The 24,021-nt window shown below is 35.2% G+C and overlaps 1 protein-coding gene across 1 annotated transcript; it reads left to right on the top strand.

The window, feature by feature from the left end:
* Positions 1-1,330: 1,330 nt before the first annotated feature.
* LOC110654441 (uncharacterized) lies at positions 1,331-16,980 on the top strand. The gene is made up of 12 exons (XM_058144028.1): positions 1,331-1,548; positions 2,289-2,320; positions 4,036-4,090; positions 4,170-4,223; positions 4,296-4,397; positions 5,290-5,366; positions 5,667-5,790; positions 6,478-6,542; positions 6,994-7,063; positions 15,647-15,722; positions 15,863-15,956; positions 16,619-16,980. The coding sequence occupies exons 3-12, from the start codon at positions 4,042-4,044 to the stop codon at positions 16,736-16,738; spliced, it is 831 nt and encodes a 276-aa protein (XP_058000011.1). The 5' UTR covers positions 1,331-1,548; positions 2,289-2,320; positions 4,036-4,041; the 3' UTR covers positions 16,739-16,980.
* Positions 16,981-24,021: the final 7,041 nt, after the last annotated feature.

The raw sequence follows: 24,021 nt of genomic DNA, 5'->3' as shown, positions 1-24,021 counted from the left end.
CTCTCAGTCTGTGTTGAAGCAGTAAAAGCACTCCCTCGAGGGCAATCTCTCTAAAAATGGTTTATGGCCCCACATTTGAAGCAATTCCCAGTTAAGTACCAGCACTCTCCTCTATGCCTCTTGCCGTAGTGACTACATGTGGCTAGGGCTGCTCCCCTGGCTACTATCCCTGGAGAACTAGCTACTAATGCTGCTAACCAGCCTCTCCTAGGTATAGTATGTGATCTCAGCCTTTGTGACTGGCTCTGGCTCTGGGATCTCTTGGGCCTCTTACTAGTTGTGGCTGAGGAGTTAGACTGCCCTGGGCCTCTTTTATACTGTTTGTCTTTGGGGCTCTGCTTACTATCTTTGACTCTCTCCACATTCAGAGCTGCCTCCACCATATGAGAAAAATCTATAATTTGAAGTGCTGTAATATGGAGCTTCACATTATTTCAGCCCCTCCTCAAACCTACAGCATCTGTCTGCCTTAGTGGGTACAACCTCGTGGTCATAATGGCTCAACCACATAAACTCCTGCTCATACTCTGATACCGTTAGCTATCTTTGCCTCAAATCAATGAACTCCCTCCTCCTAGCCTCTAGATATATGTGACTGATGTATTTTTTCTTGAACTCAGTCAAAAAGTACTCCCATGTCACTACTGTAGGCTGCACTACCCTGGACACTATGTCCTACCACTGGTAGGCATCCTCCTGAAGAAGGGAGACTGCACCCTTTAAACTTTGCTCTGGAGTTCAGTGTAGCTACTAGAGAACCCGCTTTGGAATTTTAAATTATAAATTTTTATTTTTTAATAATTAATCTTTCATAAATAATAATTTATGATTATTATAGATTAATAAAAATAAATTTTATCTAATATAATATTTAAAAAAGATTTTTTATTAGAAGATATTTTAAAAATAATAATAAATAAATTTTAATTATAAAATTATATCAAATATGAATAATTTGAAATTCAACTAAATTTTGCATTTAAAATTTGTATCATACTAAATATGAAAATTTATTTTTAGATTAATTTGAATTGAATTCATTTAATTTTAATTTAAATTGAAATTTTGTATCTCTGGTTGATTTAAACAAAAAAATAGTAAATTTCTTAATTTTAGCATGAAAATCTAAGGAAAAAAAAACCTCTTATTATTATTTTTAAATATTAATTTTTTAAAGTATACTGTTAAAAATATTTTTTAAAAAAATTACTTTATTGTTTTAACATTTTTATGATTAAAATTTTACATATTTTATTTTAAATAAAATTTTTAATTATCTGTAATTATTATATTTATAAAAATATTTTTTTTATTATAATAAATATTGCATTGAAGCCGTAGAAAATGAGTGGAGAGCTAAAAAGCAGGTTTTGGGAGTTGAGCTCCTATTTCTCACTGTCCTCCACTGATTCTTACTGCTAATCCTCGCGGTTTTACCCAAATTTCATTTCTCACTCAAGAGTCTGTTGTTCTTTGTCTTGGTTCCATCCATTCTTCACGAAAACAACATAGATTCATCATCTCAAATTCAAATTCATCTAAATCCAGGTCTTTTTTTTGGGCTTTTTTGTTATTCTGCTCCTTAATTCGGCAATAAAATCTATAAACTTCTGTTACCCATTTTATATAATTGTAAAATATTTCTGTGTTTTTAATTTTATTTATTGTTAATACAAAAATTCTAAAGGAATGTCAATAGTATTTAGGGTGGTCTTGATTAATTGTTCCGTAATTAGTTCTTGTTAGAACGATGTGACTGAATGACTCTTAGGAAGATGGCATTGTTGTATGTTAATAATTTTTTTTTTCCAAGTAAAAATTGTAGTTGATTATTTGAGTTTCATATAGATTTTATAGCCTGCAGGTTAGAACTCTAGTGCTGTGCGAGAGAGTTAAGGATTAGATTTCTTTTGGACTTGTTCCTTTCTTTCGTTTCCTTTCTCTTTTGGTATTGTCTATATTCTATACAGGATGCCATAACAATTTGATCTCGACATTTTGAGTTTCATATAGATTTTGATCTCAAGATTTTGATTATTTGAGTTTCATATAGATTTTGTAGCCTGCAGGTTAGAAGTCTAGTGCTGTGAGAGAGGGTTAAGGATTAGATTTCTTTTGGACTTGTTCCTTTCTTTCGTTTTCTTTCTCTTTTGGCATTGTCTATGTAGGATAACAATTTGTCCTCAAGATGACCTATTATTGCTTTCAGTTTTAATATTATAGTATTGATTCATATATATATATATATATATATATATTGTGTTGGTAATTGGAGCGGTAAATTGCAGGTCCTGTCTTCTTCAAGCTCCAGTGGCATAAGGTACTGTTTCTTTCCTTTTCCAATTTTTTGCCTAATCTAATGCTCAATTTTCTGGTTTACTTTGCTTTACTTCTCTTTCTATGCTTGTTTATGGCAATGCATGAATCTTGATTTTCTGGTTTATTTGCTGCTTTTGGATGAATTTGATCAACAAGTTTTGCATTCCTTCGTTGTTAGATTGGTACCATGAATATATTGTTGTTCGTAGTGCAATGGAATTATATCTTTTTCTCTTGAATCTATTGTTATTTTTTAAAGATAAAAAGTGGTTTTTTTTTATCAGTTCTTTTTTTGAGTTGACTTGATGCATAGAAGTGAATTCTGTGGGTTGCTGATATATCAAAGAATATGGAAAAAGCTAAAAAGAATGAAAGTTTAAGAATAAAGACCTATAAAACAACAAACAACTATACCTAATCATGCCAATGGTAGCATCCTTTGTGAAGTTGGGTTCTCATCCAACTCCATTTGACTTGTTTACCCATTGAGCTACAGCAATTGTGGTGGAAATAAGTTGTCCTGAAAAATACATTCAAATTCTGGCGACAAATCATTCATGCTGTATTGCTGGTGATGTTAATAGGAGCTAGAACTTAGAAATGAGTAGTTAATGCTACAAGAAAAATGGAAGAGAAAAGAAAATGCGATCTTTTCAATTGGGAATCCTTGGGCTAAATGAAAACTTGGACTTCTCTAGAAGTAAGGTTTTCATGAACACATTAATAATTTTTTTTCTTCTCTTTTTTATTAAAAGATCATGAGAATTAAACAATCAATTTTAGCATGATGCTTGTTTTATGACTCGGTTCCTTGCTTCACCAAAAGTGCTTGTTAAGCAGTTATACGATACATCCCTGACCTCCCCTGGGCTCACCAAAAGTGCTTGTTAAGCAGTTATACGATACGTCCCTGACCTCCCCTGGGCTCTGACCTTAAGTTCTCTCTCTCTCTCTTGTCTTTTGTTTTTCTTTTTTTTTTTTTTTAAAAAAAAAGAAAAAGAAAATGAATAAATATGAAAATGAGTAATTCTCAAAAGATGTTTTGGCACCCGGTACCGGGCAGGTGCTGTGTTCCCTTTATCACATCACTTCCAAGTTTTCATTTATTTATTTATTGCTAATTACACTTTACCATTGTGTAAGAAATAAATTGCCAATAATTCTACACAATTATTGGTTTCATAGAAAAATTTGATAGTGTAAGATTTAGCTGTATCAGTTATGGATTATCTGTTTAAGCTAGTTGTTGTTTATCATGGTTGATTATTGTAATTGTGTGTGTGTGTGTGTGTGTGTGTGTGTGTGTGTGTGTGTGTGTGTGTGTGTATTCGACCTTTTAAATCCCATAGCAAACATGGATGCACAATCAAACAGTGAAGTCTAATAAAAGCAATACAATGAAAATCCTCACTCTTTGTATATAAATGGTTTCCTGTTGAAATAGTTTGGAGTGAGAGTGGGAGGGAAATTCCATAATTTTATTTTTCACAGTTGTAGCAATGTGATATTCTTTCCTATTTAGTTATATTAAAAAAAAAACCCCTCAAATTCTAAAGGCCTAGCAATTGATTTATTTTTAGTTACTGTTGCAGTAGCTTTCTCACTGTGATGCCTTTCTTTGACCCATGTGAGGAGGTTTGCGAGTGTCCCTCCTTTGTTTTGTTTTTTCGTCTGTTCTATAAATTTGTGAAATTTTTTATTGTTTGTTGATGGAAGGTTGAAATGGCTTGGTGGGAAGGCACTAATGAAACTCGTCTTCTCATTGCACCTAGTAAAGTCCTGGTTTTGCCCTTTTTTTGCCTTCATATTGCTTTTCTATTAAACTAAACTAATCCTCTCGCCTTATAAAGGTGCAATTGAAGATGGTTTAGGTCATTTATTACCACTTCAACATCCAAAATCAGGTAATGAAATGTACATATGGTGGTAGCCACATCTTGCATGTGTCATGAATCTCATTCTATTTTGCATGGCAGGAAAGACAACATGCTATCTTCTTATCAATGGAGTGCTCCAAGAACTTCACTGGTTCAAGCAATGTTACACCTCTTGGTTTCTGGGGGATTATGTTTGTGAAGGTAGATATTTTATGTGAATAACTGAATATGTTTCAAAAATACTTATGATTTAAAAAAAAAAAAAAAAAAGCTTTTATTACTATTGATGTTGTTTTTCTGACCAAAAACCAAAAGTAAATAAGAAAAAGGAAAACTAACTTTTACCTTTTCTACTTTCAATTACTTGAGATTGTCTTTTCAATTTTGAAAGATAAAAGATTTCATTCTTTTTTTTTTTTTTTTTTTTTTTTATTTTATTTCAGGGAAGTTCTTGCCCATACCTGGTCCATAATGGACCAAGACACAGTATGTATGTTAGGACTCACATGTTTGTGTCTTTGGTCCACCATGAACCTAGTCTAGGCAAAAATTGTCCTTGATTTCACAAAATGATTCTTCTTACAATGTAAAATAGTAAACAATAGTACAATACTAGATGTGAAAATGTTTAACCTGATATTGGATTAATGCAAGATACGATGACAATAATCCCTATGTAATTGATACTTCATTTATTGTCTTGAATAAGCAAGCGTTTTATAATATTGCTTGAACTGTATATCCAGTTACCTCACTATTTAAAATTTTCAGTTAGTGGACTGTAGTCTTAAAGAAGCTGCGCTTTTTTTTTTTTTTGGCAAGGCATCAAAGATTACTTATTAAAGAACTTATTTAGTATTAGTACTTGTCATCAGTCAAAGAGGTCCCCACTTTCTAAATTTAAGAAAACAAAAATGGCACACTTTGTTCAGTTCAATATCATTGATAATACAGTCTACATAGTTATTATTTGTATATATTTTATAGAATATAGATACTTATTTCTTTTCCACTATCTAGGACTACATTAATAATCAGTCAATTGGTCTTCTTTGTGTTTTATTTTCTCACTCACTCCTCAATTTTCATGCAGATGGGCGCCTATATTCTGCCACTCCAGTTGATCCGGTCTTCATTTTGTTGCCTATTTTTGAGGAAGCTACAATGAAGGTACACATGTCATTTGTGGTGCTTTGTTCCATCCATGGGACAACAAAAGCAATACTGGTTCTTCAATTAATCTTCTTTCCTCATTTATAGATTTTTTTCATCTTCAGAAGCCTGCCAATCAGTTTATCTAATTTTCTATTGGTAAAACCAAATGGGCCTGGCTAACGGGTCTATCTGGTTTTTCTCTGGTTTTTCAATATGTTTATATTAAAGTATACATTTAGGATTCTTATTTGGTGACAAAAAGCCACATTGCCATCCTTCTAGTTTTAAGTAACTTTTATTTTTCTTGAGGTGCAGAAAGGGGATGATCCTGGGAAGTTCAGACAATTAGATGAGATAATCTTCATTAATGGCTGTCCTGGATATCATCATTTAATGTCCATTGCAGAGAATTGTATGCAAATAGTGTGCGAGGTCAAAGGTTGGCCACTCTATCTATCAGTCTAGGGTAAATGATAGTGAAAACATGGAAATCTATTGGCTAATTCATTTTATCCTATGATAAGGTGTTTGTTTTCTTAATAGTCTCACCTTGCAGTCTGACAGATAATTAAACCTATATTTTCTATCTATTCATGATGGATTGGATTTGGAATTGATATATATATAGAAGTTGGAAAATCTGAAGCCTGGTTGCAATGTCTGTAAATTGAGAATATCGATAAGAGATGCATGCCTTAGTGGTTGTGATATAAAAGATCATACAGTGGAGTTGAGTCTGTCGACCTTTTGCCTTAGGTTTAGTTAGTTCTCTTTCTCGATGGTGGCAAGGGGAGGGATATAATTCAGTGGTAAAGTTTCACCTTGATGTGGTGGAAGTTATCAGTCCGAGTGATTATCCCTAAACCCAATGTGAGTTTTTCTATTTTGACTTGTTCCCTGCCGTCATGATATAATGAGAATAGATTAGAGGCTCAGTAGAAGGATATTGTCTAACTTAACATGTCAGAACTGTATTTTGAATTGGAAGCAATAACTTAACATGGAAAAAATGTATTTAAATACTAACATAATTTTATGTGGATATTTTCTGATGATACCATCTTCTTCTTCTTCTTCTTCTTCTTCTGTTCTCTCTCTCTCTCTCTCTCTCTCCCTGTTTATGCAGAAATTGGCTCTTCAAAGTTTTTCCGCCTTGATGATTCAAAGGTGTTATCATGGTTGTCTTGCAAGGTATTTCTGTATCTACTTAGAGTTATCTTACTGCAAGGAATCTTACTATAACTCTTTGGTCTTGTAAACAATTTTCCGGTATGAAAAATTTTCTGAGATTAGCCGACCCCAAATTTTTGGGATAAAGGCTTAGTTGAGTTGAGTTGAGTTGAAAAATTTTCTGAGATTTATATTTTGTTGATATGGTAGAGCCTGGTTCTATGAGAAAGGAAAGTTTTTGCTTTGTCATTCCTTGTATCTTGATATCTCATCTGATTGTAGTTATCTGACTAGCAGTTTTATTTTGTTCCTCTATTGAACTTTTATGGTCACTGTTGATTTTCAATTACTATAATTAGTTTTCAGCATTTTCGCCATTCATCCTTACTGATATATGTGAAATTGCACATGTACTATTTAAGATAAAGGTTTCATATGGTCTTTAATGTCCTCAAGTTTTTTAAAAATGCAGGTCTGCCAATTAAAACAGGCTCTACCCTCATTGGACAAAAACTATGCTGCTCAAGATGAAAAGAGTACATGTATATTAGTAATTCGAAACAACCTACAACCCTCTTCTTTCTTAATTTCAAAACGACTTATATCACTCTTCTTTCTTTATTTTTTTTTTTCCTTAAGAGGGAGCTTAATTTAGTTAGAAATTTTTGAACATAGGAAGCTATTCATTGAACCCTATGCATCAGGTTGAAGCTGATGATAGAAAACAAAATCTTCTTGCTAGTGATGTCCTAGCCAAAATATGTGCACTGAAATTTGTCTTCCTATGGGACTGCAAGATTAGGCAGCAATAACAAAAGTTGTTCCCATTAGTGACCTGCAATATGAATAAAAGCTGGAATTTGCAATACTGCTGCTTGGGCATCTAGTTTAACAGGTAATTAAGTTATGCCCAATAATATGGCAGGTTAAGACCATCCCTTAAGCCCCAAAATTCAGCTGCTAGGCATGTTGGTAGGTCAATCTTTCTAGCAAGTAGCAAAGCATCTAATCAATTACTTCATCATCATTCTATAGTGACAAAGGGTTAACTTGGCAGATCTCATGAAACAAAGAGTTGAGCCTTTTCCATTGAGAAAGTTCTTAGAAGTAGTGCTTAAGCATGGCAAAATAAATTGGATCCAAGCCATTAAGTTTGCGGATAATGCTAGCTGATGTGAAAACATATTGATGTACCTATCCTAATTATGTCCCTCATTTTTGGAAAAAGGTAACAAAATAAGTGTTAGTTCTAGGGGGCCATGTGGGATGAAGATCCCAATAGGTATTCATCTAGTTAGTGATGTCTTGTCCTAGCCCTCTTTTGCTTTTCTTTGCCAAGCCATTTATTGAAACATTTCTTTTGGAAGAAAGAATAGAAGAGGGGGTTATTGTCATCTATGGTTATTGTACTCATCGTCAATTTCAACACTATCTCTAAACTTTGATGATTATCAACAAAATCATTCAACTTTAATTTATGTTTCAATAAAGTCACTTTTGCTAGATTTAAATAAAACTTAAAATCATATTTTGACATAATAACTAAATAAGTGTTTTGTAATATTGTTTTGCAGGCTATAGGGCTATCTTATCCTATAAAAGTTGGACTCAATCCCTATAATGTTCTATATTGTTTGGTTGGAGTTATGCGTCTGATAACCTTCCAATCTTTATTATATTAAACTCATTCCCATTAATGCCTCTTAGATTACCCTTGGCTAGAATTATCCTTTTTTCTTCCTATATGGATTGAGCAAGCTCACAAGGAACGTTGGATGGAGCTTCAACTGTGATGGTAGTTCAATCTTATAGGTAAGTTCCAACCCTCTTTGCAATGCAAAATTGGCCTTCATACCCCCCTTTGTTAAACCCCTTATAGAACTTGGTTCCTTTGATGCATATCAATTTCAGCATTACAACTTTCCTTTTCCAAATTTCCCTTTGGTGCCCCTTGACATCGGCCCATTTTCCTTCTTTTCAGGTGCCTTTTCCAAATAGGAATGATCAACGACCCTTAGTTCCCATCAACATGTGGCAAACTTTTATCCAAGTGGAACACTATTGTAGCTTGAGACAACTAGGGAAAATTCAAGTGTGAATTCCACATAAGAAAGAGATTGGATGAGTGAATGACATATAAATTGGAAGGACCCATAAATCTATTACTTTAAAGTTTTAGGTTAAATATAGTTTCAGGCGCATGAGTGTGTGCTGCTGTGCTCTCATAAGGCCCCGTAAAAAGGAATTCTTCCTAGGTGTTTTGGTTCCCGAATCTCAACAAGTGGTATCAAAGCTGAAGGTTTGATAGGACGAGTGTGAAGATGGTGGTCTTTGATTCTAATGGCCCTCCTCCATAAAAAACTTTTGGAATTTTCTGATACTTCTTTTATTAATGTGCTGCACTTAAATACAAAGGGAGAGATAACCATCTCCTAAAAACAAGGAATAGTAAACAACATGGAGGATTACCCTCCTACAACTAAGGGAATGAAGATAGAAACAATAGCTGAAATGTCCTATTTTACATCATGAGCTAACAACTAAAAATATGGCCACTAAGAACATGACAGCAACATAACAGCAGCACTAAGAACATGGCAACATTATAGCAGCAGCACTAAGAATATGGCAGCACTCTCTCAACTTAGAGAATTGGCTTGGACTTGGTATCCTTGCATTCTTTTTTTTCGCCCATGAGTGAATCTCTTGTAAAACTTCAAAGGCCTGCTAACATTACTCCCTCCTTCCAAAGTGCGCTTGTCCTCAAGTGAGAAATCAAGAAATTACTCTTGTAGTGAAGTAACAGATTCCCAAGAAGTATCTGTTGGATATGAATTTTGCCAATGGACCAATATTTCTTGTTGACTAGCATGACTTCGATTGTCCAAAATTGCTAAAGGTGACGAGGTACCGACTCTGGTTGACAGGGAGGCAACTGAGGTATACCGGAATCTCGACCCTCAAGATATGCCTTAAGATTGGAAACAATGCATATACATGATACACACACACACACACACACACACACACACACACTATATTTGTCGGGTTAGGGATTGTTTAGAAGTTCAAAACTCATAAACAGACAATAAATTTTGTTCATAATGTATTAAGGTAAAACAACCCAATGTGTTCAAAATTTTGATATACATGGTCATCTTAATTCTTTTTCTTTCGCCTGGTTCTTAAATGGTCAATTTCATAGGAGTCTTTAAATTAGTACACATTATTTTCTCATAGCTTGATTACAAGAACTCAAACACAAGTTTATGTGTCCAAGTGTTTGTTAAGCATCTTGTCATAGCTGGAATTCTTTTTTTTGTTACTTTTTCCACGACTAAAGTAAAAGTCTGTCTTATAACTCAAGTTTTGTTCCCTATTTAACCCTTACACTTTCAAACTATACTATGTTGCTCCCAACTTTTAGGCATAGCATATTTACAAGGAGAAACTGCAACAAAATTTTACGTTTCCTATTATTTACTAAGCATCCTTTTTCAATTGAGATTCTTTTTTTGCTACATTTTCCTGTTGTAAAATACAAATCAGTCTTAAAACATAATTTTTGTTCCGGAGTTAATCCTTGAAAAATATAGTGTTGCTCCTGAAGTTTTCTAGTATAGATATGGGCAGGTTAAGAATGTAAGTAATTGTTGAAAGACACTGATATTTGAGAGAATTTTTTTGTGTATTTCCTGATGATAAAAAATGATATACAAGGCTCGTTTTTATTTATAAAGACTCATACCTCAATAGGAAACTAAAAAATAAGAAGCCAATTACAAGGAGCTAATTACAATAGGAAAATACAATTAATGTCTAATAATCTGTATTTCTAAAATTAGGGGATTCCAACACTCCTCAAGTTAGTTCATGGACATTTCACATGCCCAACTTGCAAACTAAAGTGTGTAATACTTTGCTGCTTAGATGCTTTGTAAATACATTAGCCAACTACTCCTTCGATGTCACATAAGTCAGTCAATGAAACGTCTACAATCTTCTCTTTTATGAAGTGCCAATCAATCTCTATATGCGTGGTCCTATTATGTTGAATTGGATCGTGGACAATATTAATAGCAACTTTGTTGTCATAAAATAAAGATAAACTATTGGTCTCTGACAACCTCAACATCTCCAACTTTTGCAACCACAACAACTCACAGATGCCTTGTGCCATAGTCCAATATTTTGCTTCTGCATTTGATTTACTTGTCACATTTTGTTTCTTGCTTCTTTAAGTAACTAGGTTACCGCTAACAAAGGTGCAATAACCTAATGTAGACCTTTTATCATCAAGAGATTTAGTCCAATTTGTGTCTGTAAAGGCTTTTGGAGATGACCATGCTTTGAAAAAAGAAGTCCTTTTCAAGGAGCAGATTTTAGATACCTCAAAATGTGGAAAACAACTTCTAAGTGAGTTGCTCGAGGATCATGTATATATTGACTTACTAGACTCACTCCATAAGTTGCTTGGTCTAGTGTGTGATGTATATAAATTGATCTCCTAACCAACTTTTGATATCTTACTAAATCAACTAATTCCTCAACTCCTACTTGTGGTTTATGATTAGTTTCAGTAGGAGATTTTGCAGGTTTACAGCTCGATAAGCTTGTTTCTTTTATAAGGTCTAAAATGTACTTCCTTTGAAAAATGAAGATTCCTTTATTTGATTTAACAACTTCTATCCCAAGTACCTTAATCTACCCAAGTCTTTAATCTCAAACTCCTGTGCCAAGAGTTCTTTCATATTGGCAATCTCTTCCTTATCATTTCTTGTCACAACTGTCATCAACATAAATAATAAGTAATGTAATCTTATCTTTACATTGTTGCATAAATAGAGCATAATCCGTATTGTTTTGATAGTATCTAAAGGAGATCATGGCCTTACTGAATCTATCAAACCATGCTCTGGGTAACTACTTCAGACTATACAAAGCCTTCTTCAGTCTACAAACTTTCCCTTTGGTTTTATCATTATCAAACCCTGGGGGGATTTCCATGTACACCTCCTCCTTTAAGTCTCCATGCAGAAAAGTATTTTTTTACATCAAATCACTGTAAGTCTCATTCAAGATTTACTGCACAAGACAATACGATTCTGATAGTATTCATCTTTGCGCAAAGGCAATCCACCTCAACATGTCTGAGTGAAACCTTTAGCCACTAACTTGGCCTTTACCTTTCAATAGAACCATCTACCTTATGTTTTACTATGAACACCCACTTGTATCCACCAGTTTATTTCCCGATGGAAGAGAAACAAGATTCCATGTCTTATTTTTTGACAAAGCTCTCATCTCCTTTACCATAGTTATCTTCCATTTTGGATTAAGACATGCTTTTTTCCAACCCTGTGGGATAGAAACGGAAGAAATAGACAAGATAAAGGCTCTATAGGAAGGAGATAAATGAGTCATAGGAAATAAAATTAAAAATAGGATGTTTGGTACAAGCTCTAACTCATTTTCTGAGAGCAATGAAAATATCGAGATCATCAATAGTAGAATTAGAATTAAACTCAGAAACATAATTAGGATGATCAAGAATTAAAGAAGACTTATCACATTCTTGAGAAACTGATTCTAGGGATGATGGTTGATTAGGTGTATCAAGTTCAATGACTGTATCTGTCTTATTCCGACACATGTAGGTTCTGAAATTCAATTTTTTCAATTTTCCTGAGGATTGAGGAGGTGGTTAGTCTTGGTTAGATGGCTCATTGCTAATGTGTGACCCAAACCTAATGGTCTTCTGAAACCTAATAGTTTGGTTATGAAAAAAGACCTCTTTTTTTTTTTTTTTTTCCTCATCTCCCCTAGAAGATGTGACTTGATAGGAAAATAAGGCTCGGTTTCTCCAAAAGTAACATCCATACTGACAAAATATTTCATAGTAGGAGATGGTAATATGTATAGCCCATAGTTATTAAAGAGGTGCGCCTCAGGCTCAAGGCTCACCAGGCTCGAACCCAAGCGCCTTATGCGCCTAGGTGTGCGCCTTTGTTCCAGGCACAAGGTTCTAGAAAGGCATGCCTTATTTATTTCCATCTTTAGCGAGCACTTTTATTGGCAAAAAGGACTGCCATTTAAACTCAAATCAGCAAACTCAATTCAAGATGTATGCCAAAGAAAAAAAAGGAAAAGTATCACATTTATTTGATTTTTATGGATTTTTTAAATCTTTTACTTTGCGTCTCACCTCGCTCAGGCGCGCGCTTACACTTTGCGCCTTGCGCCTAGGCTCCAGGACTCCTTGGCGCCTTAGTGCGCCTTGAGCTTTTAATAACTATGGTATAGCCTATCCTACAAACACACATTTAAGAATTTTAGGTTTTAATTTGTCAACATTTGTTTTGTGGATACACATCCAAAAATCTTTGAGGAACAGTATTAGAATTATGACCTTGTAAAACCTCTAAAGGACTCTTAAAGTTTAGTATTCTCAGAGGCATTCTTTTGATAATATATGTTACAGCAAGAACTGCATCCTCCTGATAAGATGTAAGAAGATTAATAGTAGACATAAAGATCCAACACCTCCAATAAATATCTATTTTTTCTTTCAAACATCCCATTTTATTCATTAGTATTGACACAACTAGTTTGATGTACTATACTATTTGAATCCAAATAAGTATGAAAAACACCATTAATATATTGTGTCATTATCATTTTTTAAGATTTTAACCTTACCATCTAAAAGTAACATCTATACTGACAAAATATTTTATAGTAGGAGGATGATAACACTTATAGCCCTTTTGAGTACTAGAATATCCTATAAACACACATTTAAGAGCTCTAGGTTCTAATTTCTCAATATTTGTTTTGTGGATAAAGCACATGTTCAAAAATTTTTTAGGAACAGTATAAGAATTATGATATTGTAAAAACTTTAAAGGGCTTTTACAGTTCAGTATTCTCAGAGGCATTCTATTGATAATATATGTTGCAGCAAAAACTGCATCCTCCTAATAAGATATAGGAAGATTTATAGTAAACATAAAGATCGAGCCACCTCTAATAAATATCCCTTTTTTTTTATTTTTCAGACAACCCCATTTTGTTCACTAGTATTGACACAACTAGTTTGATGCACCATACCATTTGAATCCAAAGAAGCATAAAAAACACTGTTAATATATTGTGTCATTATCAGTTTTTAAGATTTCAACCTTAGCATCAAACTGTATACAAATCATTTTGTGCAACAGTTGAAAGGAAGAAAACACTTCACTTTTTGCTTCCATCAAATAGACTAATGTCAACCTAGTGCAACAGTCAATAAAAGTGATAAACCAAACAAAGAAACTGTTTGAGTAGGGCCCTCAACCTCATAATGAATAGTTATAAAAGAAATCATCCTTTTGTTATTTATAAAAGGATAAGACTATCTAGTGTGTTTAGCAAATTCACAAGCATTACAAACTAGTAAATCTGAGTTGCAATTCTTAAACAAATTAGGATATAACCTTCCTATAACCTTCCTAGAGTAGAAAAATATGGATGTTTTAATCTTCTATGTCATTGGATAATCTTTTCATTAGTACTCGTAAACTTTTCTAACAAAGCCTGGTTGCTCTAGGATTTGAGAGACCACATTCATTATCTAATAGATACAAACCATCTCATAATCAACCACTGTCAATGTTTTCTCTGTTCTCAAATCCTAAAATATGCAACGAGTAGAAAAAAATTCAATTTTGCAATTAAGGGCCTGGGAAATGGAATTGACAGATAAAAAATTAATAAGAAAATTAGGAACATGAAGAAATGAGTTGAGATTTATATTGGGAGTGCATGTAGTAGAATCTATGTTAGAAATTGGGTTAAGGAATTGTTCGCTATACGAACTTTTCCTTTTCTTGAGCATGGGGAATAGGTACAGAATATATTTGAAGAGTTTGTCATATGCTTGTTTGCTCTAGAATCTATAACCTAACAAGATTTTTCAAGATTGGCAAGAAAATCATTACCTGATTTGATAAAATTGGAAGAGACAACTGTGGAAAATTGAGATTCAAGCTGAGACAACAAACGTTTTAGGGATTGAACTTCTTCCTTGGCAAAAATCCCAATATCATTTATTCTTTTAGAAAAATCTACTATTTCAGACATATTTGCTTGTGATCAAGTAAAGGACAAGGGGTGAGTAGAGGTGCGACACACAAGGAGCAGTTAGAAAAAGCCCAAAAAAGGTCCACATGCTATGAACGGTACCCATGAATAGTGACAGTGAACAGTGTGCATGAACAGTGCACATGAACAGTCTCATGGATAGTACTGAAGCCTGCTCTAGTGAATCAAATGCTCTGATACCATGTTGAAAGACACTGATATTTTGAGAGAATTTTCTATGTATTTCTTGATAAAAATGATATACAAGGCTTCTATTTATATACAAAGACTCATACCTAAATAGGAAACTAAAAAATAGGAAACTAATTACAAGGAGCTAATTAGAATAGGAAAATACAATTAATGCCTAATAATCTGTATTCCTAAAATCAAGGGATTCCGACAGTAATTACAGTAATCTACCATGGATGGTTGTATGGAACGAGTAAGCCTATCCAACAACCACATACTTTCCATGTGCATTTTCATGCAAGAATTAATGGAGTAGTAAATTTGCTGTTTTTTGGTGGCATTTATTGCATTGTTTCAGTTATTCTGTTGTGAAAATGTACACCAAATGTGCCTGGGCTATTCAGATTCTCTTCTTGAATGATTCATGATTGCCCCATAAGTCTAGCTTGTATGCCCCTCCACAATGTTTACCCTAGTCTACACCTCTGCCTCTTCACTTACATGAGCTGAACCTTTCCACAGAGAGGGTTATATGCTTGTATTGACTTCAAGAGGCTTGAGTGTTGTGTTCTTGTGACAAACTGGCTGGTTTCTGTATTTTTAGGTTAGTAATAAATAGAGCACTCAAATCAAAGCTGCATAAATAATGTGCAGCCTATTTACAGAGGACCTACTGAGGAGAGGCACCTTTTATTCCGCCTTACAAAAATTAAAAAAATTCTAAAATCTAAGACATCAAAAGATCTAAGATCTGTGAGTGATCAAAGAAGTCTTTGCTTGTCATTAATTTAGCTGTTTTACCTTTGCAGTGACTGATGCTGTCACAATATTGGGGGAATACTTGAAGGATGAGCCCTGGTTGAAGCTTTTGTGTAATCATTTGAAGTATTGCCTTAACTTTTGAACCCTTAAATTTGAAGAGTTGATTATTTAGTACAATTAATGAGCTTTGGGAAGATTACATATTAAAATCTTTATGATTGAACTGTTTGCTTTTATCTGTCTAAAATGGTATTTGATTGCAGATTGAATTTACTGGAGGCAGCTAGTAAAGTACCAGGTACTGAAATTTGTTTGACGGCTGCTGAAAATAACCCAGCATCTTCTAATCTCATACAGGTATAGACAAGAATTTATTGTTGTTTCCTTTTCTGAAATCACTTGAAAATTAAACAAGAGTGGTTTTTATTTTATTTTATTTTTATGGCAAGTTATGGTTTTCATGACATGTGGTTGATGTATTTTCTGTTCTTAAAAAGCATTTAAACCTTACGAATTCTGTGCCTTTAGTGTGGGTCTCTGCATCGTCTATCTGCTGTTTTAGTCTTACTTTGCCCAAATCATTTATTCAGATTATATATATATATATATATGTTATTTCGGTTGGGTTATAGATTCTGTGATGATGCAGGTGTGCTCAGCCCAAATCTTTCAGTTGGATTGGTTATTTCGGTTTCTCAAACCTAAAAACCTAATCAAGTAACTGAAATTTTAAAACCCTATATCTGAACCAAACCTTGAAGCAAAATCAGTTCAGTTTGGTTATTTAGTTCAAACTGAAATCTGCTTGCCTCTGTAAAAAATTGAACTGAACAAAATTGAAATATTTAGGTTTTTGGTTCAATTTGATTTATAATAGGTTCAGTTTGATTTTTGCAAAAGCCTATTTTGGTTATTCTGGGTCCAGTTTGGAACTGAACCAACTGCTTGCACAACCCAACTGAATGTGTTACGCTGACTGTTGATTATCTTAGTTATTGCTGCCTTGTTATCTTAATCAGGAAAAGGGAAAGACTGACAGTAAATCAAAGAGAACTGGGAAACAAACTAAGAAGGCTAAAGTGGAGACAGAATCACTGAACATAAGAGATATGTTCAGCAGAGCTTCCCGGAGAAGATGAGGTTCGCTATGGAGACGCTTGTTTTTTTTTTGTTTTTGAGAACAAAGAAACAAAATATCAAAAATCTGGTTTTGTTGTCATACTGCTTTCTTAAACTATTTATTGGTGTCTAAACATGGTGAAACTTTTGCAATTCTGATGGTTTCAGAATTTTGTTACTTGAAGGATATTTATTTTCTTTAGAATGAAAGTCAACAGGATTTCTAACCAGCCAAATGAATGTTCATTTGGGCTGCAGCTAATGTCAGCTTCCTCATGACAAATAGTGCCCTTGTGAAACGTGATTGTTTAGATTGGATTAGCTGTGAAGAAAGTCTGCTTGGTAATTTTGATAAGGGAAGAATTATGATGATTAGGGTGGTGTTTTGAGTTTTCATCACCTTAAATATGGTAATTACATGCATTGAAATTTGTTTTTAAATTAAATTCATGAGTTACATTCATGCCACTCTCTCTTTTTCCCACTCACCCATCAATGGAGAATTTCATGAGTACAATGATATTATCAATGGAGATAATGGAGAGTTTCATTTCAATTGAAGATGGGACTTGCTAGTTATGAGAAAGAGAGGGCACCCAGAAAGAAAGGAGAAAGAGAAAAGAAAACAGAAAAGATAGGGTTTAGGAGGATTCAGGGGCTTAAATTTGAAACTGAAAGAACAAAGTTTTGAGAAATAACAGGGTAAGTTTTTGCGGGTATCTGATTCAATTGAATCTAATATGATGAATTTTAATAGTATATAATAGGGTTCGAGTTTGAAATTTAATATCTTTAATGGGTATGAAATTTGTATGTTTCGTTGTCCAAACCTGTATATATAAATATTTAATTAAATATAAAATATATTTTTTATAATAATATTTATGAATTTTTATATATTTTATTTTATATAAAATATAATTTAAATAATTTATGGAATTAAATTTTTAAAATATAAATTACTAACAAAAATAGTTTTTTATGTAGATTATGAACTAAAATATATAAAATTAAATGGGTTTGGGTGTTTTTAGGTAATAACAATCGGTTTTGGGATGGATTTGGATAGTTGAGAATAAATTTTAATCGAGTTTGAGACGAATTCAGATTTTGATAATATTAATCGGATTCAGGTTCAAGTATTATAATTTTCGCAGGTAAATTACCCGTTATCATCCTTAAAAAAGATAAGGAATTAAGTTTTGAAAGAGTCAGAAGGAGAGATAAATGGTTAAATTATATAGAGAACTTTAACTTAGGGGTATGTAATAGTAGAGCACTTAAACTTCAATTTGTAATATAAAATCTTTTGATCTTTAATTTTAGTAATATAAAACCCCCTTGTGACTTTCAGTAGTTGGTTTCTAGGTTATTTATGTTGACATAATATTTTATTAATTTTCATAAATTGAAAGTTTCGGATAAATAGATTCTAAATTATTGAAGTGTCGATTTGTGTAATTTAAACCGTTAAAACTGTTGGTAAATAGAGAATAGAATTAATTTTTTTTTCCTCAATAAATGTCAAATTGATAAAGAAAAAAAATAAATTTTAATATAACAAGTGTCATTTCAGTAAAAATAACTTAAAAATTGACTATTAAATATTAGAAAAAATTTTATATTACTTAAATTAAAGATTAGGAGATTTTGCAGTACAAATTCAAGTTTAAGCACGTTATTGTTAGATACTCTTAAGTTGAGATACTATCTCTATAATTTACTCGAGATAAACGTAGGTAGTGGTGTTATCGCAAAGAAAAAAAAGAGAGGGACCATGCGTGGAATAATGGGAGGATAACAAATCATTTATTTATTTATTATTATTTTTTTTTTTGAAAATTTTGATGCATTTGGAAATTTTTCGGCCAATCTAGCTATCTTCTCTGCGGAGGACCAGCAGACACTATTCGTTGGGATCTTTGAAAATTGGAACAGTTTTCGTTGTTGAAAAATCTAATAGAGTTGAATTATGATAACGTCTAATACAAAATCGATTTGAAGTCATCATCATATTGTGTTATGCATGGATCAAATTTTTAGGACAAAAATGTGTGACATAACATAGTCGATTCAAAAGTTAATAATAATAATAATAATAATAATAATAATAATAATAATAATAATAATAATAAAGCAAACCAAGATGAGATCTTGCCGAATTAAGAGTGTGGTTTGAATGAGAAGCCGTGCCAAATTGAGTTTTAAATAACTAAGACTCAACTCGCTATTTTTTCTTTAAGTTGAGCTCAATTTAAGGTTTGATACTAGAACTTGAATTTGATTTGTTTTAAATATATTAAATTTGAAATTGATTGAGGATGGTTATGTTTGTATTATACATACTTCATTGGTGAGTAGGGGAGAACCTTTCCAACTCTGGTATTTTCTCTTAATCTTTGTATCACTGTTTTCTGCCATCTTCTCTTACCTTGGTATATCAGCTGGAAACCAGTAACTGCTTAATTCCTTCCTAGAAGGTAGAGCGATCTCTGGCCACAACGCCACGTACCAAATATGGCTTGCCAAACACCTAACCCTGTTTCTGAAACTCATCTCCAAACCCCTTCTCCTTCTGAGATTGTTAACCTCACCTCTTCTCTTTCTTTCTCTTCACCACTTCGAAGAACACTATCCTCCAGAATTGATAATCTCGTAGAAATATCCACTTTACCTGAAGATGCTCAGGTTGGAGAATCTCTCCTTCCTCTTCTCAGTCCATACAACATCTACAGACGATCTGGATCTTTAACCAGATCTATCAGATCTCTCATTTCATCTAGAAGATCTTTGTCAAAAGAATATGTCCAGGCATCCAGAATGGATCAATGCTCTCTCCAGAGTTCATCTGCTGAACAATATGTGACTTTAGAAATCCCTCCTCAACTCATTCCTAGATGGAGACAAGAAGGGTTTTCTCATCTTCACTTTGGAGCTGTTCGACTTATCCTCAGTCTACATGGGAGACGAGGGCTTCCAGTTACAGCTAGAGTGTCTCTCCTTGATACACGGTTCTTGCAGTATGAACATGCGGTTATAGGAACCTGCCTCACCACCTTGCATGCTGGGAGTGTGGTGTTGACATTCTTCCCAAATTATAATCTCTCGCTAAGAGACCCACATCTTAGCACTGCCCTTAAAGTTTAGGTTCAACTCACTGGCGCTGCTCAGGTGACCTCTTCGATGATGGCCACCTTACACCATCAAATTATCTACAGATTGCAGGATCATGCTGTAGATCTCTCACAGCCATCTGTCTCCAATGATGCTCTGCTTGTATTGGCTGATACTGAGACCACCCCAACAATTGTTCAGATACCTAGGCAACTGCCTAAAAATGAGGTTGAACAGCTCATCCCAAAGGATTGGTTAACCAATTACGAAAGGCTTCATTCAACCTCTCAGCCAATCCAGATCACAGAATCTTCTTTCAGACGGAATCCTGATGGAACAGTACAAACTTCTTTCCAGCCACCACGGCATTCTACAGGATCCTTGCCTGTATTCCAGACCATGATGGTCTAGCCATTAGAAAAGGAACAAGACGACTATCCCATTGGAGCAGTAACACCAGACAATCATTACATCTATCCTCAAAAAATAGATGGTCACTACCCTTGGGATCTCCCAGGTTCTGAAGCATGCGACGAAGATTGTGACTGTCATGATAATTACTGGGAAAATGAGTATGACCATCCTCTATCTGACAAAAATTGGAGGAAGCTCACCAAACAAATAAAAAGAGCCTCTTGCAACCCACAATAAGTTCTCAGAAGAGACTATCCAGATAGTAGTCCATGGATTGGTATCCATAAGGAAACCAAGCAGAAGAAGCCTCTTCCCATTTATGAGCTTGCCCTTGAGATCATCAGAAAGGAAGGAAAGAAACTACCCCCTCTTAAACCAGTTTCTTCCCCTCCTCCTGCACTTCCTCTGGTACAACCCTGTATGATGTTCTCACCTACCTATGAAGCAGATTTTCCTCCATTAACACAACAGACTGACTAGTAGACCAAAATCTCCACCAGACCTTTCATTCACTCAACTAAGGTTGATAGTGAAGGTCAGACAACCCCGATCACTCAAGCTGAAGAAGTTTTAAACTGGCAAACCAAGAATGCTGCTGTCCAGAATAAGACACTACAGCGTATTGATTCCAAGATTGACCAGGTCCTCACCAGGACTCAGCATGTTGATCAAAAGATTGACTCCTTCACTGCTTTTGCCCAAAACATGTATAAGGGCTTACAAAGCAGAATTACCTAGCTTGATAGAGATCTAAAGGCTTTGATCCAACAACGGAGATTTGGTGCGGAATTCAACCAAAAGGAACAGGAGATAAGAAGGCTGAAAAAACAGTTGGCCCAAGTTGAGGCAGATTTGCATAAGCACACAGAAGCTCCGGTCTCTTATAGCCCATTCAACCCTTTCTCTGCTCAAATAACTCTTAATCCTTTTCTTCCCACTCCTGAACCTGCTTACTCCCCTTTTGGACCTTTTAACTATTCATATGAACCATCTCCAACATATCACCCGTCTCCTTTGTTCAAGCCTACTCCAACACCTGCCAGATATGAGCAAAAGAGTCCATCTTCCTCAGAAGAATCCCATCCTCCAAAAAGGAAGATTGATAAAGGGAAGGACAAAATGTATCCTGATCCTCCTCCTCAGCATATGGTGTCCATACCCTCTGAGCCAGAACCAGAAGAAGATTCTTCTGCTGACTCATCTGATGACAGTGAGGACGGACGAATGGATATCACGACACTGCTCATGGTCGATCCTCACCAACAACTCCCAAACAGGTCCTTCACCAACCACAGATTCTACCAGTGGCACTACAGGCCCTACAGGGCCTCCTCAAGACCCCCATGTTGAAATCCCTGATGATGAACCAATTCTAGATTTTGGACTACCAGGCGCTCCACAACAGCCCAGGCCCAGTTCAGGCCCATGGTTCACCTTAGATGATGTTCCCCCATCAAGGTGGAGAGATCGCCTTGCAGAATTCAAAGCTTGGCTTGATGTTCAAATGCTCCGGGAAGGTGCTGACTCCCACACTATACTCAGAGAATTCATCTCTCGAACTGTTGGCACATTGCAAGATTGGTTTTCCTCCATTGGAGAACATCAGAAAGCCCAATTTTGCCACCTGACTCCCTTACAAGCAGTCAACGCTCTCTTTGCTGAGTTTCTCGGAGATGCATCTTTATACAGCAAGTAGTTAAGACAAGAGTTCTTTGATATGCGCTGCTGTTCTTTAAAAAGATCAGACATTGAGAAACACTACCAGCTTATGACTCAACGCTATTATCTGCTTAATGGTTACAATGATGTCAACCTCAGGCATACCTACATTGCCTCATTACCGGAAGCATTACAACCAGAACTCCACAGAAGTATTGCTGCTACCAGAAGAGCAATGAATGCTATCACTATAGGGAAAATTCATCAAATGACTCTGGCCTGTCTTAACAAAATGTGTGAGCAACAGAAGCTGTTCAAAGATATCATTGACAACAGCAAAGCTTTGAAGAATGTATGCCAGAAGTCTCACCGTGCCATTAAATGCAAGGAAAAGAACTGTGAATGCAAACCAAAGAAGAAAGCACATTACCAGAAGCATCCCTCTGGATTTAAACCCCCTTTCAAGCAAAAGAAAGGAAGAAGGTCAGTGAGATACTTTCGAAAGAAAAGAACGGGTACAAAGAAATCTGACAGATGCTATATCTGTGGCAACCGAGGCCACTATGCCAAGAACTGCCCTAAGAACCCTAATAAGGCAGTTAAGCTATTACAACACATACAGCAGGCTTCTCACATCTCCCTGGAGCATGATGATGTCGAATCCCTGTTCTCTGAACAGGATGAACCCGATGAAGATACAGTCTTTGCCCTTGGAGTAGACACTGGAACAGAAGAAGATTACTCAATCACTTCAGAAGAATCCAGTTCAGATACTGAAGCCCATTACCCATCTTACCTGGCCCAACATATCCAATCCTCCCAATCCACTTATGGCCCAGACACTATTCCAATTCCTTTAGTCCCGATTCATATTCTTCCCAGCAAGTATGAACGGCCCATTAGTGTCATTGGCTTCCTGGATACCGGGGCTCACAAAAGCATGATGAACCCAGCCATCTTACCCTCAGAATACTGGGTCCCTCATGAAGAATACTTTAAGGCTGCAGATGGAAATGTTTTCAAAACTAGCCTTATCACAAAGCACCCAATTGGAATCCAGTTCTTCCCCACTTGTATCCTTTGGACTAGGGTCATCGGGTCGGATCTTCCTGACAAGGATCTGCTGATAGGCTTTGACTTGTATCAACAGGCGAAGCATTTGAAGATCCTCCCCACAGGATTGAAATATAAGAGGAATTTTCAGCCATTTACTTCTGTCCCAAGGTTATATTCTCTGGCTGATGCCTCAGCTAAATTCCAAGAGCACAAGGAGCTCCTCTTAAGGTCCTGTGCTGACTCCCATGCACATTTTCACCATCACCACCCCCTATGGAAAAACCCGGAATTCTTTGTCAGTCTTCCATTCAAACTCAATGAAGATATCAATCCGACAAAGGCATTACACCCGGGAATAAATCTTACAGACTTGGCTCTAGCCCAAGAAGAGTGCAGACAGCTTCTCCAACAAGGCCTCATAGAACCCACTTCCTCCCAATGGGCCTGCCAGGCCTTTTACGTTGAAAAAAGATTGGAACGACTAAGAGGAAAGAAAAGACTTGTCATAGATTACAAACCTCTGAATTATTTCCTTCAAGATGACAAGTTCCCATTACCAAAGCCTGAAGCCTTGTTCACTCAACTACACGAAGCCCATATTTTCTCCAAGTTTGATCTTAAAGCTGGTTTTTGGCAATTGGGTATTAACCCCTCTGATAGGCCCAAGACTGCCTTCTGTATTCCTACGGCCCAATACCAATGGACAGTCCTTCCATTCGGCCTTAAGATGGCCCCATCAGTTTTCCAAAAGGCCATGACAAGGATATTCGAGCCCATACTACATAGTGCTCTTATTTATATAGACGATATCCTTCTCTTCTCCAAAGATGTTACGACCCATAAGACACTCCTCTCCACATTCCAATAATTGGTGGATTCCTATGGAATTATGCTATCAGAAAAGAAGAGCTCACTGGCCCAAACTGACATCGACTTCCTTGGAATGAGATTCAAGGATGGAAAATACCAACCGAGACCTCACATTGCAGAAGAATTACTGAAGTTTCCTGATAAGGACTTGACAGTAAAACAGATACAACAGTTACTTGGTATTATCAAT

Source organism: Hevea brasiliensis, chromosome 3 (genome assembly GCF_030052815.1).
Source record: "Hevea brasiliensis isolate MT/VB/25A 57/8 chromosome 3, ASM3005281v1, whole genome shotgun sequence".
Classification (NCBI taxonomy): Eukaryota; Viridiplantae; Streptophyta; class Magnoliopsida; order Malpighiales; family Euphorbiaceae; genus Hevea; species Hevea brasiliensis.
Note: the sequence above shows the minus strand (reverse complement) of the source record. Positions and strands in the feature narration are given on the sequence as shown.